Source organism: Lynx canadensis, chromosome D1 (assembly GCF_007474595.2).
Source record: "Lynx canadensis isolate LIC74 chromosome D1, mLynCan4.pri.v2, whole genome shotgun sequence".
Lineage (NCBI taxonomy): Eukaryota > Metazoa > Chordata > Mammalia > Carnivora > Felidae > Lynx > Lynx canadensis.
Window position 1 is genome coordinate 112,450,519 of NC_044312.2, and position 23,272 is coordinate 112,473,790.

General features: G+C 55.7%; 1 protein-coding gene across 3 annotated transcripts in view; it reads left to right on the forward strand.

Annotated features, from left to right (window-relative positions):
• Positions 1-16,532: 16,532 nt before the first annotated feature.
• The window catches only part of PPFIA1 (PTPRF interacting protein alpha 1), a 90,779-nt gene continuing 84,039 nt past the window's right edge, over positions 16,533-23,272 (forward strand). For 2 of the 3 annotated variants that reach the window (XM_032594950.1, XM_030331470.1), the window contains exons 1-2: positions 16,533-16,632; positions 17,870-18,133. In XM_032594950.1, the coding sequence (XP_032450841.1) occupies positions 17,870-18,133 (264 nt within the window). In that variant the 5' untranslated portion in view covers positions 16,533-16,632. The remainder of the gene's footprint in view (positions 16,633-17,869; positions 18,134-23,272) is intronic. The other variant, XM_030331469.1, reaches the window with a different exon arrangement.

Consider the following 23,272-nt stretch of genomic DNA (forward strand, 5'->3'; position numbering starts at 1 on the left):
GGCATCCTGCACCGCCCCTCTCCCCCTCCTAATACGCAATTCTAGAATGATCTAGCACGCTGCCCCTCCCCCCACTCAATGTCGAGTAGAACCTGTACCCACCTCGTCAAGCAACCCCCACCCTGCATTTCCGACCATCCCCCAGCTGAGGCTTCGAGTCCGTGTCTGGCTGATTTCTCAGCAGCTCCTGCCTTCGCCCCACTCCGAAATACCGGCCTTTCCAGCGTCTCCCGGGCCTCCCGCTTTCCAGACACCAAAAAGATTGCATTTGCCCTTTTCCTGTGTCTGGCTCTGCCCCAGCTCCCAGCACTGCCCTTTAGAGCCGGGCAGGGCAGTGCCCACTCCTCAGCCTGGCATTCGAGGCTCTGACGGCACCTTCAGCTCCGCCCCACTTCCTGACACAACCCTCCGCTCTGGCCAAGCCCCTCTCTGTCCCTGGATGGTGCCAGGACTCTGCTGCCTCTGAGCCTTTGTCTCCGACCCCCACCGTGCCTATGCTCCCAACCCTGCTTCCCACCACCGCCCCCCGCCCCCCGCGGGTCGACCGAGCGGTCTGGAGTTAGAGGAACCCAACTGCAAACCTTAATTACAGACCCTTACGTGGTTGATTTAGCGAGCTGTGGGGTGTTGGGCAAGTTCCCGAACCGCTCTGAGCTTTAATTCCTTCACGTGGAAAATGTCATTCTTTTCATACATGTTTATTGAGCTCCTACTAGGTCGACAACAGTCTGGGGATTCAGCAGTGGGGGAAGTGTATTTTTTACTGCTTGTCCTTATCCACCTTTTGAATGCTATGTCAATGCAACTGCTACGTATTTACCATTTTCATTAAAAGAGTCATTTCCAATGAAAAGGGACCTAGGAGAGGGAAAGACATCTAACTCCAAAGGCTGGGAAGGCATCGCACATAAAGTGCCAGCAAGGTGCCCGGAAGGAGGAAGTGCTCGTTAAATTGCGGCTGTCTCCTAAGCGTTGCCCCTCAAGTCCTCCAGGCTGCCTCCTGCAGCTTGACCTGACCCCCGCCTCCTCTGAGGTCTGTGGCGTCTTTGTGCTCTAGCATCCATCCGCCCATCCACTCATTCACATGTCCATCCATCCATCCGTCTGTCCGTCCGTTCATCCATCCATCCATCCATCCATCCACCCACCCATCCACCCATCCATTCATTTACGCATCCATCCATCCATCTATCCATCCACCTATCCATCCATCCATCCGTCTGTCCATCCATCCATCCATCCATCCACCCATCCACCCATCCGCCCATCCACTCATTTACGCATCCATCCATCCATCTATCCATCCACCTATCCATCCATCCGTCCGTCCGCCTGTCCATCCATCCATCCATCCATCCACCCATCCACCCATCCACCCATCCGCCCATCCACTCATTTACGCATCCATCCATCCATCTATCCATCCACCTATCCATCCATCCGTCCGTCCGCCTGTCCATCCATCCATCCATCCATCCATCCATCCATCCACCCACCCATCCGCCCATCCACTCATTTACGCATCCATCCATCCATCTATCCATCCACCTATCCATCCATCCGTCCGTCCGCCTGTCCATCCATCCATCCATCCATCCATCCATCCATCCACCCACCCATCCGCCCATCCACTCATTTACGCATCCATCCACCCATCCACCCATCCACCCATCCACTCATTCACGCGTCCATCCATCCATCCGTCCGTCCGTCCACCCATCCATCCATCCACCCATCCATCTGTCCATCCATCCATCCATCCATCCATCCACTCATTCACGCGTCCATCCATCCATCCATCCGTCTGTCCATCCATCCACTCATTCACACATCCATCCGTCCATCCATCCATCCATCCATCCATCCATCCATCCATCCACTCATTCACGCGTCCATCCATCCATCCGTCTGTCTGTCCATCCATCCATCCATCCATCCATCCATCCATCCATCCACTCATTCACACATCCATCCGTCCATCCATCCATCCGTCCACCCGTCCATCCATCCATCCATCCATCCATCCATCCATCCATACATCTGTCCATCCATCCATCCATCCATCCACTCATTCACGCATCCATCCGTCCATCCACCCAGCCCCAATATGTTCATCCACTCATTGGCTATTTATTGATACTCACAATGTGCCAAGTCCTCTGCCTGGTGGGAGATAATGACTCAGTCTCAGTTCTTTTCCTCAGGGAGATTCTGTCAGGTGGAAGAGAAATGCCCTCGGAAAGTATCTACAGCATCTGAGCTTTGATAGATCACGTACAGAGTAAATGTGCTCCATACAGCACGTGGTGCAAACACACGACTGGAAGAAAGGGGGCATCTAAGTTGACACCTGAAGGTGGAACAGGCAGGTGGAGATGGAGGGAAGGACATCCCTGTGAAGGGTAGGAGGAGAGAAGGTAGGTGGAGAGCAGTGTGGGCCTGGAGGGGTAACAAAGGACCTCGTAGGCCACTTAAGGAATTTGCACTTTGTCCCAAGAGCAGGCTCGGAGGGCTTCAAGCCAGGAAGGGCATGATAGGCTCTGGTTTGGGGGAGACCAGTGCAGCTGCAGTGTGGACGGCGGGCTGGAGTGGATGGCAGGTGGGGGTGAACAGGAAGGGAGCCAGCTGGAAAGCTGGAGCAGAGAAGGCACGGGCAGCAGCGGGTGGCAGGCGTCTGGAGAATGGGCTAAGCTCTCCCCTCCACTTAAAAAAAAAAGTTTTTTTTAAGTGTTTATTTATTTTTGAGAGAGAGAGAGAGAGAGAGAGCATGAATGGGGGTGGAGGGGAGGGGCAGAGAGAGAGGGAGACACAGAACCTAAAGCAGGTTCCAGGCTCCGAGCTGTCAGCACAGAGCCCGACGCGGGGCTCGAACTCACGGACCGAGAGACCATGACCTGAGCTGAAGTCGGTCGCCCAACCGACCGAGCCCCCCAGGCGCCCCTCCACTTCTTATAGATTCACACCCTTCCACAAGATGAAAACAGCAGAGCAACGCTGTTTGTCTCCACCTGGATTCAGCAATCATTAACACGCTCCCCTGCCCTTTTGCCTTCTCTCAATAGGCAAAGGGCAAGACAGGCAGATTTCCTTTTCCTGAACGTTTGAAAGTAGGTCGCTGCATGCTGCTGCCGTCCCCAGCCCCTCCAGCCGCCTCTCCTGGAGCGAGGGCACGTTCCTCCCTCACCACAGACCAGGGCCCTGCTGGAAACTCGACAGCATCTCCTGTCCAGTCTGTGTGCACACTTCCCCACTTAATTTCAGGGATAGCGTTTACAGTTGGGTTTTGTTTTGAAAGCCAAGGACGCATCAGGTTTCCAGGGTTGCATTGGGTCACGACTCTCTGGTGTCCAAGAAAGACGCGGGAGGTGGAATTCGAAGGGCTTGATGAGTCACTGGAGGTCGGGGCGGGGGGGGGGCGCTGGGAGGGGTCCAGCGCCGGCTGGGCTCTGGGTCGGGAGGCCGGTGGTGCAGCCCCCGAGGCGAGGAGTCCCAGAGTGGGAACAGATGTCGAGAGAGAGGAGTGGCCCGGCAGGCAGGTGGAAATGCAGGTGTGAGGTTCAGGAGACAGGTCGTGGTCGGGTGCAGACGGGGGCCTGCCTGAGGGTCCTGGGGAGGCCATAACGAATGACCACAAACCGGGTGCCGGAAAACGGCTTCCAGACGCCAGAAGTCCTGAATCAGAGTGTTTGCGGGGCCGCACTCCCTGCAAGGGCTCCAGAGAAGAACCCTTCCTTGCCTCTTCCCGCCCCTGGTGGCTTTTGACAATTCTAGGTGTCCCCTGGCTTGTAGCTGCGTCCCTCCAGTCTCGGCCTCTGGAGGGGCACGTGGCCTTCCTCCCTGTGTGTCTTCACTCGGTCCCCATACAGGGACACCAGTCACTGGGTTTAGGGTGCACCCTACTCCAGGGTGACCTCGCCTTAACTAATTATATCTGTAAACACTCATTTCTAAATAGGCTTATAGCCTGAGGTCCCAGGTGGGTGTGAACCGGGGGGGTGGGGGGAGCACTGCCCAACCTGTACAGGGGCCACCAGCATCTAGAAGGAAACCATTGCCCGGGGTTGAGGGGGAGGGTACAAAAGGACAGGAGAGGGGCTCAGGCACTGAGCAGACATGGAGCACGTGGGGGTGAGCGGGCGGGCGAGCTGGGCCCGGCCTCCCGGCGGGCACTGACCTAGCATCTGTCCCAGGTCCCCAGGGTTGGAGAGGGCGTCCCCGCCCACCACTCACTTACCACCTTCACTCTCCATCCCTGGGACAGGACCATGCGTGCAGAGCGTGGAGAGAGGAGCCATAATGAACCACAGTGCACCTACCCCTCGGGGGACACTTGGCTGCAGGGACCTTGCCGAGATGTCGTCTGGGGGTGCCTCCCACTCCCATCGACTGCTTTTATTTCTGTTCCCCGGTCCCTGCCTTCGCTTGGCAAGACCTCTGTCCCCAAGGTCTCTCTTTGTCTTCTGCAACTCCCAGGCCCGGCCTGTGGGTAGGCAGCCCTCAGAGAGGGTCCGTGCTCCCAGCCCTGGGGGCCTAGGAGCCCCATGGACCCCTAATGTGCGTGGGGTGCTGTGTGCCCGCTTCGCTCGCCTGGACCGGCCCATCGAACCCTGTGGCGGACTGCTGCGGCCCTAAGAGTGCTGCGGGAGCGTGGCGGTGACCCGTGTGAGGCAGTTGAGGAAACCAAGGCACGGAGAGGCCGAGTCGCCCACCCACGTCTGCACGGGAGGTAGGGGAGGGAGGACCCAGATCCGGACCCCGTGCTCACAGAGCCGCAGACGGCGTGGCTTTGGACCCCGCCCCTTGTCCTCAGCCGACAGGCCGGGATGGCATGGGCCCGTGTCGGGGGCAGGGGGGCCTGGAGGCCGTCTTGCCCGGGGCCTGTCGTCTGGGGTCTGGCCTCGCCTGGGGCCGCGTGGACGGGACGGGGCCTGGGTGCTGGGGTCCGAAGGGCAGGTGCACACCTAAAGCCAGGTGCCTCCAGGCGTCAGAGTGGCTGTGGACGTCTGTCTGGATCTGGGACTTGGGCCCTGCCGGCCGGTCTCCTTTTCCTTTCCCCGCCTCCCGCCTCAGACGGGCTTTGTCCAGCGAAGGCCCTGGAGGAAGCACACGGGCCCAGGTCCCGTTCACCTGGGCCGCAGCAGCGAGGTTTTCTGGTCTGGTCTGGTTTGCTCAGTCTTTAGTAGACGGCTTCTTGATCTTTCTTCCGTCCCCAGCAAGTTGCCGCATGGCCAGCGGGAGGGCTGCCTCCCACACTCCCCCGGGGCCGAGCTGGCAGCTGGGGCAGGGCGGAGCCCGCTGCCGGCCGTGGGAAAGGGGTTGGTAGGGAGGAGCCCCCTTCTAGCCCCCTTCCCCCTCTTCCGCAGCTCTTTGGGCTGGCTTGTCCCTCTGCCGGGACCTCCCGCCCCACTTCCTCAAGGCACCAACTCTTATCCTTTCTGTCCTGCCTTCGAAGTTGCTTCTTCCAGGAAGACCACCCTGCTTCCCACGGGCCTGCTATGGCGACTTCCCCTGTGCTCCTAGAAAACGCCCTACCCTCATCTCCCTCCCCTGCCTTCTGTCTCTGCCAACGGAATTTCGGCTCCTTGAGGGCTGAGGCCACGTGTTCTCGCCCACCTGGGGTGCTCCGTACTTGGCCTCACAGAACATCACGGGCTTACGAGAGCTGGGACGGGAATTGGCCTGTTCTCTCTCTCTCCTTCGGCTCTGGGGACCGAGCTCGTGGAGCTCATCGCCTCGCTGCCCCAGGCTCCACCCCCCGCGCCGGGCTCACATCCAGCCAGTGATGGCGCAAAGTGCTCCTGTGTCAGACGGAGCGGAGGCAGGGGCAGGCTGGACGAAGGGGGGCTGTGTGGCAGGGCGACCTCCGGGGAGAGGAGGCTTCATGGCGTGGGGACTCGGTGACTGGGAGCTGCCGGTCGTGTAAGGGGCCTGCTCAGAGTGTTCTGGGCAAGGACAAGCAGCAAGTGCAAAGGCCCTGGGGCAGGAGCCAGTGTGGCAGGTCTGAGGGCCACAAAGGCCAGTAGGAGTGGAGCTGGGTGGGCTGTGGGTTTTATTCCCAGTGTGTCGGAAGCCAGGGAAGGACGTGCTGTGACTCAGCCGGCACTGCTGTGGGGAGGCTCTCCGGGCGCCAGGGTGGCTTGTAGAGCTGAGACGGAGCGGCAGGCCTTGGGGGATTCCCCGGGTCCCACACCTCCCCTGCCCCGGGCCACCTTTGCCACCCTGCAGGTGCTGGCCATCGTCTGGGAATATTCGCTCAGGAGGAAAGCCGTCCTGTGGGGGAGGGGCGGGCGTGGCGGCAGCCATAGTCACCTTCCGGTTCTCAGAGTTGACATGACCCGGTGAGAAGTAGGTCAGGGGCAGAGAGAACCTGTTTTTCAGCCACGCACAGGGACGCAGATGCGGCTCAGTGAGCATTTTCGCCTTTAAGCAAAAGCGGCAAGGCCGCCCCTGTCTGAGGTCAAGGTGTTTACACAAAGGGCTAAGTCCCGATGTGAAAAAGCATGAAGTTATACGACAGAAAGGGTCAGTCATTCTTGTTGTCTCTTACTAGGAAGGACCTGCCCTCCCCACGGGGGTCTCGCCCCGTCCCTGGGGGACCGACAAGGCACGCTCCACCCCTCCACTTGTGTGACAGGGTACCGTCACCTCCCCCCATGTGACCGGTGAGGAAACTGAGGCCCAGAGAGCTTGGGAGACGTACCCAAGCCACAGGCCAGAACGTGCCAGGAAATGAACTTGGCACCTGACTCCAAGTCCTGTGCCCTTGAAAACAGTCCGTTACTAAGGAGTCGTTCATTCACACAAGAGAACAGAGGGGGGCGGGCAGGCGACGCGGGCGCCACACCTCCCTCCCGCTTCGGACAGAAGCGAGACGCGCCTGGACCCACCAGCCCTCCGTCTCCGACCCACGGCTGCTCGCCCCGCAGGTGACCCCGCGCCCCAATTTCACTCCCACCTTCCCTCTTCCCATGTTCCTCCCACTTCTTGCCAGCTGCTCTCTGGTTTCACGGGACACAGGATACGAACACAGAGCGTTCCTGTTTCCCGTGTGGGCACAGAAATACACGTGTATTACGTTGTATTCGTTTCTTCTCACCAACGGCCACAAACCGGACGGCTTAAAACAGCAGAAACACATTCTCTCACGTCTCTCTGAGGCCGGGGGCCCGAAATCCGGGTGTGGGCAGGGTCGGTGGTCTCCTGCGGGGCTGTCGGGGGAGACGGTGTCTGGGCCCCGCTCCCGGCTTTCCGTGCTGGCCACAACCCCTGTGCTGCCGGCCGTGGCCACGGCCCTGGCCTCTGCCTCTGTCCTCACGCGGCCTTCTTCCCGGCGTGTTTGCGTTCTCGCCCCTTTTTATTTTATTTTATTTTATTTTATTTTATTTTATTTTATTTTATTTTATTTTTTTGAGACAGAGAGAGACAGAGCATGAACGGGGGAGGGGCAGAGAGAGAGGGAGACACAGAATCGGAAGCGGGCTCCAGGCTCTGAGCCATCAGCACAGAGCCCCACGCGGGGCTCGAACTCACGGACCGCGAGATCGTGACCTGAGCTGAAGTCGGACGCTCAACCGACTGAGCCACCCAGGCGCCCCTCAGCCAAACCGTGTGGGGCGCTCCCGAAATCTACGCCGGTCTCACCTTGACATCCCTAACGCGATTCCATCCACAAAGCCCCGTATCCTAAAGAAGCGCGCATTCGCAGGGGTGGGGGCTTAGGGCATGGATGTATCTTTTAAGGGCCTCTGTTCGCCCACTACAGAGAGGAATGTGCTCGAAATTTACTTAGTTGTTGGGGTGCTCGATCAAACAGTTTAGGGCATGTCCCTGGTGCCGCCTGTCCGCGGGGTGGGGGCCTCGTCTTGGGCTTCTAGGTACCCCAGCTGCTCAGTGCGGTGGAGGCGGAGGGATGGGGTTCAGGCTGCTGGGAGCCTGTTGGGGGTTAGGATGTGGACGGGCACGAAGGGGGGTGGCCAGTTCCGCCCGCATTGCCATCCACAGCACCCTCCGCCCTCAGACCAGCCTGCAGGGGCCCGTGCCGTTTACCGCTGCCGTCCATTCTCCTCGTATCCTGTCCTCTTGTCATGAAAGAAACAAGGTGGGTAGTGACTTGCTTAGGGCTTGTCTCCCCCGGGGATCCCGCCTGTTCTCTTCCTTCCCGCCTTGCAGGCCCTCAGAGGTCCCTGCGGACTGAATGCGTGAGGTCCAGCGTGGGTGACCTGGGCCCTTCTTAGCCCGGTCCTAAGGAGGCTGCATGGTGGGCCGGGTCACAGCAGGGCACCCCACCAGCCCAGGAGGAAGGGATTACTCCAGATGGCCTCGCTGGGCCCTCTCCTACAGCCGCGGAGAGCAGCAGGCAAGCCGCGGTCACTGTCACGGGTCCTGCCCCCTTGACTGAGCGGTGACTGGTCCACAACTGAGCTCCCGCTCTGCGCTCGAGATCAAGACAGAGGGACAGATGGAGGGACTGACTGCCGCAGGGGCCCTGCGCACAGCTGGGGTTGAGGACCCTGCCCTGGGCCCCTCCTCCCACCTGCTACAGCCTTCTCTGTGCTCACACTTGGGGAAGGGACTTCGGCCGGCAGCGTGAAGGACCCTCCACTCCGCAACCTTCCACGTTGGGGAAACTCCCGCAAATCCCCGTAAGATACCCCAAGTCCTCCTTCTGCCTCATCAAAAAGCCCGAGCCAGCGAGCGCGAAGAATTTGTATGAAGCTGGATGGGGGGGTGGGGTGGGGGGGGGAGGCAGCCCCCAGCCTGTGCATTCCCAGGACCCAGGCTGCCCCTTCTCAGGGAATCCGGTCTCGGAAATCCATTGGCACAGCGCTCCCGGGACACAAGCTCGGGGCTGTTTCTGTTCCGGTTGGAGCGGTCTCAGCTGGGGTTGGCTGGTCGATCGGGAGGACGTGGCCCTCGCTTCTTCCAGGAGCTCGGAAGCTCCTTCCCTGCGCCCTGTTCCCACACGCTGCTCCCCATGCCTCGTTCGGGCCTTCCCGGCTTCATCAGGACCCACGGCCGCCGCCGCCTTGCCTGGCCCAGGGGAAGCACAGAGGTGAACATCTCCATCCAAATCAACCACCGCCTCCCTCCCCTCCCCCACCGTCCAAGAACAAGGACTCTTTCCCTTCCTGTGTTCTGGGTCCCAGCCAGCAGGTTCTGGGAATGTTCTGCAACAATCTCCAACAATCATTTCGTCATCCTGGGGCCGGGAGATGATGCACAAGTGGAGGGCAGTGGGCAAGGGCGAGATCCAAGGCAGGGGGCAGGGGAGGAGGGCGGCGTGGGGGGAAGGGGGGGAAGGCACCCCCGTGGGACAGCTGGAGCAGGCGGTCGAGGCCCCATTCGTTGGAAGCAGATCTGCCTCACGCATGGGGAGGTCTTTCTTTTCACGTGGGATCTGACCCACCCAATTCCTTTGATCGAAAGTCACACGTCACATGAAAGCAGGAGCCTGGAATAAGGATCCGACGTGCGAGAATCTGTGAAGCACAAGAAAGTCACAGATTCCTCCCTAGACTCGCTGTGAACGCACAGTTAGAGGAAGACAACAGCCAGGAGTAAGTCACCTGCCAGCTAGGCTCAAAGGCGACTCTCCACGATGTTGTGGAAAGAAACACATTCTTCAGGCGTGAAAGTGAAAAATACAATTTACTGATGAGGACTGGAGAATCTGCCCCCCAGCTTGAGCGTTTCTAGATTCATTTTCACAAGTCTCTTGAGGCAGTAAACTGTATCCTGCAACCCTCGAGTCCCAGCCTGGCCCGTCTGGTTTACGCGAGTCAAGCGTCGCGCCGTGAAAATGGAAAAATGTTTGGCCGGGAGGCGACACTGGACGTGGGGGAAGGTTATCAGGGTATCTGCGCTGTCCAAAGCCAAGGGCACCGCGGAGGCAGGCTGTCAGGGGCTGACTTGTTTCCCCCCCCCCCAAATTTCTGTGTTGGAGTCCTAACCTCCTGGACCTCAGAATGTGACTGTATTTGGAGTTTGGGTCTTTGAAGAGATGCTTTAAGGTCCTCTGGGTGGGTCCTGATCCAACATGACCGGGGGTCCCACACCTTTGGTTCTAAATTCACTTGGCATCGGCAGTGAAGACTGACAACCACACTCTCCGAGACGAAGATCCAAAATGCACGTAAGAGCTCTTAGCTTAACACGTGGATTCCTCAGTCAATCGATCCCCGGTTCCCATCCGTCTGCCACTCTCCGGCTTCTCCCCGGAAGCTCATTTCCTTTCCCACTTAATGGGAGAAGCAGGAGGCCGGAGAGGAGCTGTAAGCCCAACGGCAGGCTCACCTCCTCTTGACTTAGGCGATGGCCCGATGTGAGCCTGTCTCCAGAGCGCTCGCTGGCCGAAGCGCATTCTGTTTTCAAAGCAGATGTGGGTGGTCGGCTCTTTCACCCCCTTCGGCGCCCAGACGCTGAGTTCTGACGTCTTGATCCACTGATGTATCTCCAGCGTCTGGGCTGCTCTTTCATTTGTCATCGATACTAGTCTAATCTTTAGGAGTGGGTGCAAAGCACCGTTAGGTTGGGAAAGAGAATCGGCGGCTTTCTCTCATCGTGATAGAAAATACCTAACACGAAATTTACCGTCTCGGCCATTTTTAAGTGCGGAGCTCGGTGGCACTAAAGCACGTTCACACCGTTGCGTGGCCATCACCACCATCCGTCTCCAGAACGTTCCATCGCCCCAGACTGACTGTCTGTCTCCGTGAGACCCTCACTCCCGTCCCTCCCCAGCCTCGGCGCCCGCCGTCCACTCCCTGTCTCTGTGAAGTCGACCGGTCCAGGGACCCTCGTATGCGAAACTTCCCTTCGGTGACGGGCTTTTTTCACACAGCCCGACATCCTCCCGGCTCACCCATGAGGTGGTGTTTTAACAACACAAGTACTTCATGTGCGTGACAAGGCACGGTAGCCCGCGGTGACTCTTTGAACGCTGCCAGCGAGTGTCACGGAGTGGATTCGAGTACCGTGCCGTTTAGGTCTCCCAGCAAGCCGACCGGCACGACATACGCCCTGAAATAACCCGTTGAGCACTGCAGCTGCTTCCTCCGTACCAAACCACTCACAGGATCTGTTTGAAGCATACCGCGTGTGTAAACGCGTTCATATTTAACTCACGTGCAAGGACAACTCATCAGCGGCAGAGGCCGGGCCAAGAGCGGGCGCTTACGGTGTGAAGGCCCAGCGGCGAGCAACGGAGGCTGGTGCCGTTTACGTGTGCCCCAAACGCCACTTCTCTCCAGCTCTGAGCTCTCAGCCCTGCCCTTCAGTCCGCGTGGCAGCGTTTCCCATCCTTGCTTTGACCTGATGGGCCACTGGCCTCCGCGTGGCGATCAAGTTTAACTCCACAAGGAGAGCCATCATCTACCTTTCCCTGTTTCTGGATTCCTTGATTGGTCTTTCTGGCTCGTTGGGGTTGGGGAACACATGACCTTTCCGAGAGATTTTGGGAAGAAACTCCTGCCTGGAAACACGCTGGGCACCGTCTCAAGACGTCCTGTGGGCTCAAGACGGCTGTCACGGCGCCCGGCCACACGTCCTCCAGGGCAAGCTGCAAACGGGAAAGGGCGGTGGCCGGGCTCTCTCCCCGCACAGCTCTCTCGTTTGCCACGGAGGAAAGTTCCAGAAGACCCCGCACGCTGTCCCCTACGTGGCACTGATGAGAACAGGCAGTGGACTGGGACCAATCCCGATCCCCCCCAGGGGGTTGGGCCAGGCCCAGATGAGACGACTTCTGCTAGCAATGACCTCCTGTACGTCTTTCCCGGCTCACTTCACCCTCACAGCCACCCTCTGGGGCAGCACTATCACCCTCGCTTCAGGAAAGAGGAAACCGAGGCCCCGAGAGCGCAAGCAACTTGCCTGAGAGTACACAGCCATGGCAAAAAGAAGCCGCACCAGGGTTTGAACCAGACCGCCCAGCTCCAGTGTCTACGTTTACAGTGACTGCGAGAAAGCACCGTTCACAGAGGGAAACGGTGACCCGGCAGGGAGCCTGCCCAGTGTGGGTCCGGGGCAGTCACGTCTCATTTCCCGTCGCGAGTCTCCGGAAGGCCCCGCGCGCTGGTTCGGGTGGCCGTCATCATCCCTGACTGTCAGATGAGGATACGAGGCTCAGTACGGGCTACGGGCCTCGCCCAAGGTCAAGGCAGAGGTGAGGGCTGGGCTCCAGCCAAGCCCTCGGTGACTTTGAGCTACCTCTCTGGGCCCTTCTCCTGGGCATTTTTACGATCGGCTCCGTCTGATCAACACAGTGAAGCTGTCAAGAGAAACAAATTGCAAGAAGCTTATGACTTGCTTTCAAAACGTAATTATATAGACGAAGGGGACAGAAGTCTTCACATCGTGGGGGAAGCCTCGAGATGCTCTAGGAGCCGGTGGCTCCCTGTGCCTGGCATCGTGCTGGGACAGAGTGGCACATTTCAGACGAGGTGGCTGAGAGGCCCCCAGACCCTCAGCGGGCGTTGGGGTCAGTACCTCGGTGGTCCGGCGCTGGTCCAGGGGTCTTGTCCCCAGCTTTGGGGGTCCGGGGACACCTTTTTAAATTTTTTTTTTTTAACGTTTATTTATGTTTGGGACAGAGAGAGACAGAGCATGAATGCGGGAGAGTCAGAGAGAGAGGGAGACACAGAATCGGAAGCAGGCTCCAGGCTCTGAGCCATCAGCCCAGAGCCCGACGCGGGGCTCGAACTCACGAACCGCGAGATCGTGACCTGAGCTGAAGTCGGACGCTTAACCGACTGAGCCACCCAGGCGCCCCCGGGGACACCTTCTGATGTAGCATCCAGAACGCTGGCTTTGGAGGCAGTCTCGGGTTCAAGACCAAGCTCTAGGCAAATTATAAACCGGACAGGCAAGCTAACCTCTCGAGCCTCAGTGGCCTCATCGTAAAAGGATGTAGGATGTGCCCGTGAGGGTCGAGTGAGGCTCTGGGGGGACATGGGTCTCCACAGAAGGTTCTGCAACTGTGATTTCCCCATCTGCGCTCACAGGGGTGAGCACACATCCGCTAACCTCCTGAGTGGCTCATCCACGGATCAAAAACCTCAGGGCTGGTTGACCGTGAGAAATGGAATTGCCACGGCAACCGGAACGTTCTGGCCGACAGTCTCTCCTGCTTACCAACCTCTTGGCCTTCAGTGTCCTCATCTGCATAATGAGCAGGACACAGGGACAGCCACGTGGGGGAATTACTTTAACAACTGGATGAAGGGCGTCTGGGTGGCTCAGTAGTTGAGGGTCCGACTCTTGATTTCAGGTCTGGACAGCACAGAGCCCACTTGGGATTCTCTCTCTTTCTCTCTCTGCCCCTCCCTCACTTGCGCGTGTGCTCTCTCTCTCTCTCTCTCTCTCCCTCAAAATAAATAAATAAAAAGAACTAAATGAGCCAAACAAGTGAAACGGTTCTCTTTCTTTCTCTTCCTGTTCACTGATCACCACCTTAGCAGGAACACACGCGAAGCCCAAACTGGGTTGACTCTGATGACTGAAGTCCCCAAGCCCAGGGCCCCTGCCTCTCCCACAGGGACTGGATTACCTGGGCAGCACTGGAGACCCACCGATAGAATGCCTACTCTTCGGTGTTCCCTTCAAGCGACCACCCCTTGGTCCTAACAGTACAGCGACTGGATCGGGAACCGAAAGCCCCCAGTTCACTAATGACTCCAGTTCCGCATCTGCTCTAAACTAACTGGGTGCCTGTGGGCAAACCCTTTTTGGCATCTCCGGGCTTTGGTTTCCTCCTCTTGAACAGGCGGCCGCATCTTCCGCCAACCACCCCCAGTTCAGAGCTTCCCAGAACCATATTGTCACCCCACCCTTCATTAGGCTGTTTTACATATTCTAGAAAAAATTTTAATGTTTATTTTTGAGAGACCGAGAGAGACAGGGCACTAGCGAGGGAGGGGCCGAGAGAGAGAGAGAGAGGGAGACACAGATCTGAAGCAGGCTCCAGGCTCTGAGCTGTCAGCCCAGAGCCCGATGTGGGACTCAAACCCACGAACTGTGAAATCACGACCTGAGCCGAAGTTGGATACTTAACTGACTGAGCCACCCAGGGCCCCGTTTTTCATACTCTAGAGAGACGGGGGACACTCTCAGACCTTAGAAGAACCCTTCTCTTGAGCTGTTTGCAGGTCTAGAAAGGAGAGGTGGCCTGGGTCATGCTCCAGGATGACAAAAACCACATCATCCAGAGAGCTGAGGCTGTGGTGGTTACACCTGCAAAAACACAACCCTGGGCACGGTGTGAACGGTCTATCCCCTCCGCGCCCGTAGTACCGTACTTTCTTTATCGAGCCTTCAACAGAATTGGAATGAAAACATTTTCCCCGCTCGTTGTTTTCCTGCCTGAACCTTACAAGGAAGCCACCCAATCTCTCAAATATTTCTGGGATAAATACTTTGTGGAAATAGTTTATAGTTGGGTGGTATAGATACATATAAAAGTCGTTTTAACCTCCCCAAAGCCATTTGCCATGATTCATTCATTTTTTTTTTTTTTTTGAGAGAGAGCAAGGCAGAGGGGGGAGAGAGAGACACACAGAGAGAGAGAGGAAGAGAGAGAGAGAATCTTAAGTAGGCTCCATGCTTCGTGAGGAACTGGATTTGGGCCTTGATCCCACGACCCTGGGATCGTGACCTGAGGTGAATTCAGGAGTCGAATGCTTCACTGACTGAGCCACCCAGGCGCCCTGAAAGTGCAAAGATTTCATCAGTCTCTTTTTGGGGGCCATTGAAGTTGTTTACAATTTTCCTCTGACTGGTTTTGTCATCTGGGGGAGATGAATGAACGCATGCTTGTAAATGGTGAAATCTGGGATCTCACTTTCCTGGAGCTGTACCAATTTCCCTTCTGTGCCCGGGAAACTACTCATCCTTCCAGATGCAGCTCCGATGTTACCTCCTTTGTGAAGCCCTTTCTGTGATGCCAGCTGAAGAGTTGGTTCTTGCTGACTGTGGGGTGCCGCAGCACTCAGTTACATACTTGTAACATGACATTTGTAACAGACATTGTGATGGTCTGTTTCTCTTCTCCCCTCCAAGGCTGTGAACTGGGGGAAGCAGTATTTTCAACAGCTCTGTGTTCCCCAAACCTGGACCGTGCCTGGCTCAGAGTGGTCTGCACCTGTTCATGAAATGAACATTCCACTCCGCTGAACTAAATATTGGCATCGTGTCGATTTCTCGGGAGACAGATACTTTGCGTGTGGTGCAAACACTGGCTGGATGAATTAAGCTGGTGCACTTGAGGAGAGCTGGAAGTTTCCCTCTGCTCCAGACCCTGGGTCAGGGGGTGCAAACTCATATTTATGTGTAGTCAATGTTTGTTCAACGAATGAATACACGAATGAAAGAAAGGTGTGGTTCTGGACCCAAGGAGATAAAGCCCATAGGAGGCAACGCCCATTCTTGGTGAGCTCACAACGGGAATCGAGGCATCTGCCTTAGAAGGGTTCACCGGCTCCCCACGCCAACTTCACTTAGACTTGGGTTAGTTCAGGGGCTCCCGGCTGCCTCCCACGGGCAGTCAGTAGCCGGTGGCGCCCGGCGGCAATGCTCTGACATTTCGCCTTGTGAAGAGTTTGTGCTCCAGGCGTCAAACTGTGAAGGGGGAGCATCTGCTTTAAATTGTTAAAGATGTATCTATCATCCTCTGCGTCTGCAAGATCTAGCGCGGCACTTGGCTCGTAACAGGTGTTTTCAAAAGGTTAAGTGCAAAACGTGAATATGAATAAGGACAAGGGTGAGAATGACCACCCTTTGATTGTCCTTGAGATAACAGCCGTGGGGCAGGTCTGTGTCATTTTTCCATCCTGCAGATGAGGCGCTGAGTCCCAGCGGGCTCTCCTGAGTTGCCCAGGCCCACACTGCAGGTTGAAGCACGTGCTGGGAGTTGAACCAGCTGGGCCTGGCTCCAGAGCCTGCGCTCCCCGCGCAGCGCCCAGGAGCCTCCGCAGGTATAGCAGGTAAGCCTCGGAGAGGGGGCCCTACATAGAAACCGCGTGTCCTGGTGCGTCTGTCCCCAGGAGCCACCGCCAGCAGGTGACTCGCGCCTGGGCGCGCCGTCCGGTGAGGTGTGTGGACGTGGCGTCTGGGAAGGGTCTGGCGCAGAACCTGATGCACGGAGGACGCTCGGTAACGGCCTTCGGCGTCCCCGCGGCTGTAGGAGGATACGTGGCGCAGGTGCCCTCGGGGAGCCGGACCTCCGCCCCGAGCCGCGGCTCCCGCAGGGAGACCCCCTACCTGGGCAGGGGCGGGGCTCCGGCGGCACCCAGCCAATCGGCTCCCGGGAGGCCCGCCCCGCCCGCCCGAGAGGGCGGCGCTTGCGCACTCGGCCTCCGCGGCTCTCCTCGCAGGGGGCGGGGCCGGCCTGCGGCGCTCGGCGCTGACGCCACGCCGACGCGCCCGACGTCGGGCACGTTGACGCCGGCGACGCGCAGCCGGGCCCGCTCCTCCTGCGCTCCGCCAGTGTCCGGCCGCGGGCCGGCCTTAGTGACTGGGGGCTGCGGGCCCGGGGCCGGCGGGCGCGGGCGCGGGCTGCCTTCGTCGGGCCCCCAGCTCGCCCGGAGCGAGCAGCCGCCCGCGACCGCCGCGGAGCCTCGCCCGCTCCCGCCGGCGAGCAAGGTAAGGGAGCGGGACACCGAGGCGGGCTCGGGGCGGAGCGGGGCCGAGGTCGCCCCGGGCGCCGGCCCCCTCCCCGCAGCGGCTGCTCGGCGCTCGCTGTCAGCCCCCCCCTTTCCCCGGCCGGGACCCCCGGCGGACGCGCCCCGGGGGACGGGCTCCTGCGGCCGCGCGCCGCTCCCTCCCCTGACCGCGGCGCCCCGGTGGCCCCGGTCACTCGGTCACCCCGGCGCCGAGCGCGGGGCCCGAGGACCTGTGGCCGGGAGAAGCAGCGACCCGGGCTGCGCTCCGGTTGGCGGCGGCTGTCGCCGCCCCGGGGTCCGGCGGCTCTGCGGCGCCCGGCGCGGCCGCGAGTGGGGCGGAGGTCGTTGTCGCCGTCCGGCGCGCGGCCCTGGGCATCGCCTTGTCCCGGGCGCAGCCTCGGGAACCGGCCCCCCGGCCCTCGTGCCGGCGTGCGGTTGGAGACCCTTCGGAGCGGCTCGTAGTCTCCCCTTTCACTTTTCCTTCCTTCTTGGCCGCCCGCGGCCGGAGCGACCTGCTTCATTTGTGGAAGTTTTCTTTCTCCTCCTCTCTCTCTCTCTCTTTTTTGTTTCTGGCTGTTAACTTACGTAAGTTAGGTTGACTGGCCGTTGCTCGTTTGCAGCCGTTGAAAAACACCTTTCCCGGCCCTTAAGGAATCCAGTTCCTTTTAGCGCTGCACCAGATCCAGCCCGAGAATTCGGGGAGCCGTCAGCCCTCCTCGGGAGCTGACTGCACACATTCCTGTAAGATGCCTGATGGATTTTGTACTTGTCAGGTTTACTGGCTGTATGCTCCTTCTGTGCTCTTCCTGAAAAATGATTGGGTGGCATGGGTTTTGACTTTTTCTCTCCCCCCACCGGGAAATCGGGAAAAAAAAAAAAGTTTACAGAAGCACACTTGTTTTCAACAACTAGAACAACTAGAAAGTACAGCTTTGCAAACAAAATGCCACAGGGTTTGTCCTTTAGGGGAGGGGTAGGCTTGGGTCTTTACCCCTAAACTGGATTATTGTCCGTACAGTCGTGTTCATCTCGCGTGTTCTGGCACTTGGGCTTTGTGTTTTCCCGGCTTCTCGTCTGTTCAGAGCGTAACAGCCAGCTCCGAGAGTAACGAGGCCGCCAACCTTTCAGTCATTAGCTACAGATAGCTGTAAAGTTGCAGGTTTGTGGGAGCCTTTAGTTTGCACTTGATGACTGTGGCCTGGGTCTTTTATTTCAAGATGATGTGCGAGGTGATGCCGACCATCAGTGAGGCAGAAGGCCCGCCCGGAGGAAGCGGGACCCACGGGTCGGGCTCCCCTTCGCAGCCGGATGCAGATTCCCACTTTGAGCAGTTGATGGTGTCCATGCTGGAGGAGAGGGACCGTCTCCTGGACACGCTGCGAGAGACTCAGGAAACGCTGGCGTTGACCCAGGGGAAGTTGCATGAGGTCGGTCATGAAAGAGATTCCTTGCAGAGACAGCTCAACACTGCCCTTCCACAGGTACAGATGCTTTTCACCTGCACCCTCTCAGACTTTCTCCTTCTAAACGTTGTGTCCCAATATCGGCTTTCGTGGTGTTAATATTTTAGGTGAGTGTCGTGCGTAACCATCTGTGAAGTGGTGGTCCTGGTTTTCGTAAGTCACCTTCGGACAGAGTTGACCCCCCGGCGGGGAACAGAGTCCGCGGTGCTCTAAAGTCAGGCGCTTTACTCTGTGCACCTCGTAACGCTTGTCCCCTTTCCTTGGGAAGCAGGAGGAACCGCGGAGATGGGGGACACCGCCCTAGAGATTTTGGGAAAGGGCCGTGAGGCAACCAAGCTGCGTGGTGCCTTCTCTTCTGTCATCTTAGGCCATTTCCTGCTGCACGTGTACTTCTCCCGGGTTTTGTCACAGATTTCCAATTTTCTAATGAAATTTAATGGACAGACTGGATTGATTTCCCAGGAAGGATATTTCCACAGGCTGTCTTTATACGAACACCCGCGTTTTATAAACCGAAGTTGTTATGGGGGCTGTGAGACTGAGATTAATTCCTTTGGAACTTTCCCTGTGGCTGATGGGAATCGTAAAGCTTGAGAGAACACTGAAGCTGTTGGTCTGAGTAGGTTACCCCGGGCCTGGCGTTTCGTGGCTTTTTCTGGCGGAGCTGAGCGAGGATGTAATGGTGGGTGAGGGCCGAAAGCGTCGCCCCGGCAGGCGGAAGGTGAGTGGCACCGAGCGTGCGGGAGGCACGGGGGCTGCTTGGGTGTTCACGCGCCACGTTGGTGTCCCTCGGCTTACCCAGGATCCCGCGTACACGCGTGTGCGGGTCTGCAGTGCGCAGGTAGTAAATGAATAATTGCTAGCCCGAATGCGTTTCTTGGCTGTGGTCCGCTCTCCTGAAAGATCGATAAGCCCAACGTTTGCATTTCCTTTTTAGCAGCAATAATCTGACGTTATTCCCGTAGCACTCCTTTCCTGTTGGGGCAGAGAACCGTCACGGCTTTCTCACAGGAGCCTCACAGATCATCTGGAGTGTCCAGAACAGGTTTTATTTCCGCGAGCTCAAGAGCGCAGGCCAAGTGGAGCTCTACCAGGATTTCGTTGTGCTTGTACGTTTTTCGTTTTTTGTAGTTTTGTTTCTTTGTTTTGTAGTTGTATTTGTTTCAGTGGAACTTGAGGTGGTGCACCGAAGTGCATATCAAATGCTTCTGTGTTTGAGCAGCTAGATTTTTGAAAGACTGAGCATGCACCACATCACGACAGAATGGAAGCAACAGGAGTTTTGTGCAGTAGAGGTTGTCACACCAGGGGGGGTGGTGACACAGTCGCTCAGTGATTTGTTTTCAGACTGGGAGTGCTTTGCTGAGTGGAGAATGCAACGGTGGCTTCCCACCTCCCCTTCTTCCCCCCTCCCCTTCTTCCCCCCTCCCCACCGTCCTACCTCCCTGCCTGAGGACCTCTCCACCACCCTGCCTCCCCACCTCCCCTGAGGACCGGAGACCAGCATTTCAGAAACACGGGAACCATTGAGTACACTTGTTCCGGACCTTTCCCTCTCCTGATCCCCGTCTCACGTTTGGCAGCTGATAGTGTGGGCAGATAGGTATGTAAGTAAAGTGAGTGCACTTGTGCTGTGGGCGCGTTGTGTACGCGAGTAACAATACTCTAAAAAATTGTAACTGTAACATAATCAGAAAAATTCACTGAAATGTCCATTCACGATTGTGAACTTTTCACTCGGCGAACACGTTCTTGGAACCGCCACCTGGATGAAGAAATGGAACCTTACCGCGCTCCCAGAATTCCCCTCCCGCCCACTCCCGGCGAACGTCCCCCAGAGCTAACCACGGTCTTGACTTTCACCAGTGATTGCTTTGGCATGTTCTTGGCTTCGCGACGGGCTAACCCTTCAGCGCTGTGCGCGCGCGATGCGCCTGCTTGCCTTGTGTGGCTGTGCCGGTCCTCCCCTGCCGTCGAGGGCCCAGTGTGCGAGCACAGCACGGTTTATTCTTTCTCCTGCGGGTGCTCCGGTTCGTGCAGAGGCCGCCCCGCGGATCCGCGTACATCTCTGCAGGGTGTGCTCGGCGGAGCAGGGCGTGAGTGGTGGCACGTGGGTCTGTTCCCCGCCAGCAACGGTGCGCGGGCGCTCGGGGCTGGCCGATGCCTGCTGGTGCCGGTTCTCCTGTGTGTGAGCTGTGTGCTGGGGCCCGGGTGCCGGGAGGTGTGGTGCGAACGTGCTGCTCCCTCGGGACCCGCCCCCGTGTGCTTCTGGGCCACTTGCGTGTTTCTTTTGTGACATAATTGCCTTTTGCCCATTTTATGATTGGGTTGTCTGTTTTGTTTTTTATTGATTCGAAGGAATTCTTTCTATGTATTTTGAACATCCGTGAGTGGCAGATGTTTTCACATTCTTGTGTGCGTCTGCCTTCCATTCTCTCAGTGGTGCCTTTTGGTAACTTTCTTTTGTTTTTTCCAAGTAGTATAACCATTTTTATGTTTCTTGCCTTGTACTGGCTAGGGCCCCCAGTACAGCGTTGAATGGAAGTGGTGAGAAGAGGTGTCCTTGTCTCCTTCCAGATATTGGAGAAAAGGCTTTCGGTATTATTTTTTTTTTTTTTTATTAGCAAGGTGATTTTTTTTAATTAATTAATTTTTAAAAATTTACATCCAAATTAGTTAGCGTATAGTGCAACCATGATTTCAGGAGTAGGTTCCTTAGTGCCTCTGACCCCTATAGCCCATCTCCCCTCCCACAACCCCTCCAGTAACCCTCAGTTTGTTCTCCATATTTATGAGTCTCTTCTGTTTTGTCCCCTCCCTGTTTTTATATTATTTTTGCTTCCCTTCCCTTATGTTCATCAGTTTTGTCTCTTAAAGTCCTCATATGAGTGAAGTCATATATTTGTCTTTCTCTGCCTAATTTCGTTTAGCGTAATACGGTCTAGTTCCATCCATGTAGTTGCAAATGGCAAGATTTCATTCTTTTTGATTGCCGAGTAAGACTCCATTGTATATATATATACACCACATCTTCTTTATCCATTCATCTGTCGATGGACATTTGGGCTCTTTCCATACTTTGGGCGTTGTCGATAGTGCTGCTATAAACATGGGGGTACACATGCCCCTTCGAAACAGCACACCTGTATCTCTTGGATAAATACCTAGTAGTGCAATTGCTGGGTCGTAGGGTAGTTCTATTTTTAGTTTTTTGAGGAACCTCCAGACTGTTTTCCAGCGTGGCTGCATCAGTTTGCATTCCCACCAGCAGTGCAAAAGACATCTTCGCTCTCCACATCCTCACCAACATCTGTTGTTGCTTGAGTTGTTAATGTGAGCCATTCTGACAGGTGTCAGGTGGTATCTCATTGTGGTTTTGATTTGTCTTTCCCTGATGATGAGTGATATTGAGCATTTTTTCATGTGTCGGTTGGCCATCTGGATGTCTTCTTTGGAAAAGTGTCTGTTCATGTCTTTTGCCCATTTCTTCACTGGATTATTTGTTTTTTGGGTGTTGAGTTTGATAAGTTCTTTATAGATTTTGGATACTAAGCCTGTATCTGATATGTCACCTGCAAATATCTTCTCCCATTCTGTCGGATGCCTTTTAGTTTTGTTGATTGTTTCCTTTGCTGTGCAGAAGCTTTTTATTTTGATGAGGTCCCAATAGTTCATTTTTGCTTTGGTTTCCAGCAAGGTGACCTTTAGTATTTATTAAAGTCTACTTATTTATTTATTTAGAGAGTGCATGGGGTAAGGGCAGAGAGAGAAGGGGAGAGAGAGAATCCCAAGCTGACTCCACACTGTCAGCACGGAGTCTGATGTCAGGCTCGAACTCACAAACTGTGAGATCATGACCTGAGCTGAAATCAAGAGTTGGACACGTAACTGACTGAGGTACCCAGGTGCCCCAAAGCTTTCAGTATTTTACCACTACATATGACACCTGCTGTGGCTTTATTGGTGGATGCTTTTACCAAAATATGAAAATTCTCCTCTATTTTTGGTTTCCTAAGTTTTTTTTTTAATCATCGATTATATTAAATTTTCTTAAATGTGATTTTTCCATCTTTTGGGACAAGTGTTTTTGTTTTTGTTTTTATAATGTTGTGGTTTACCTTAAAAATGTTTTTGTCCTTCTAGAATAATCCCAAGAATATGTTTTCTCTTTTCACTGGATTTTATTTGTTAATATTTTGCTTAGGATTCTTGCATCTGTATTCATGAGAGAGGCGGGTCTTCAGTTGTACTTTCTGGTACCGGCCTTGCTGGGCTTTGGGGTTAAGGTTGTGCTGCTCTCATAAAACAAGGGAGGAAGCGCACCTTGTGCTTTCCCAGAAGAAGTTTTTTGTGTTTACTTTTTGGAAGAATTGATAGGCAAAACCTGCTGGTGCTGTTGTGAGAAGGTTTTTAATTTCAGATTCATATTTTTTATTGTAGAAATATGATTTTTCTGATTTTATATTTCTTCTTGTGTCTGTTTAGATAAGGCATTTTGTTTTCTAGGAATTTGCTCAGACCACCCAGACTTTCCAAGTAATAAGTGGAAAGTAGTTTATAATATCCTTCCTATCTGCAGCATCTGTTGTGATACTTCCTTTTAAAAATTCTTGATATTGGTAATTGGTGCTTTGTCTCTTTTTCAGAGAACCAACTTGGGTGCCCTTTTGATTTCTGCTATTTAATATTTGTTTTCTATTGAGTTAATTTCTGGTCCGTTTTTTCTTCTGTCTACTTTGTATTTGTTTGCTGTTCTTTTTTCTAGTTCTTGAACTAAATATTTAATTTGATTTTTAGCCTTTCTTCTCTTCCAGTATATGTATTTTACTTGTTTGCTTGTTTGTTTATTCATTTTAGAATGAGAATGTGAGCAGGGGAGAGAGAGGCAGAGGGAGAGAGAGAGAATCTCAAACAGGCTCCTCACTCAGTGCGGAGCCTGGCTCGGGGCTCGATCCCGTGGCACTGAGATCATAACCCGAGCCGAAATCAGGAGTTGGTCACCAACCGATTGAGCCACCCAGGTGTCCCTATAATATGTGTATTTTAAAGCTGTAAGTTTCCCTTTAAGCACACCTTTATTGATCTCACAAGTTTTGATAAGCCAGATTTTTATTGTCTTTTATGTGAAACTATTTTCTAACTTTCATTGTGGCATCT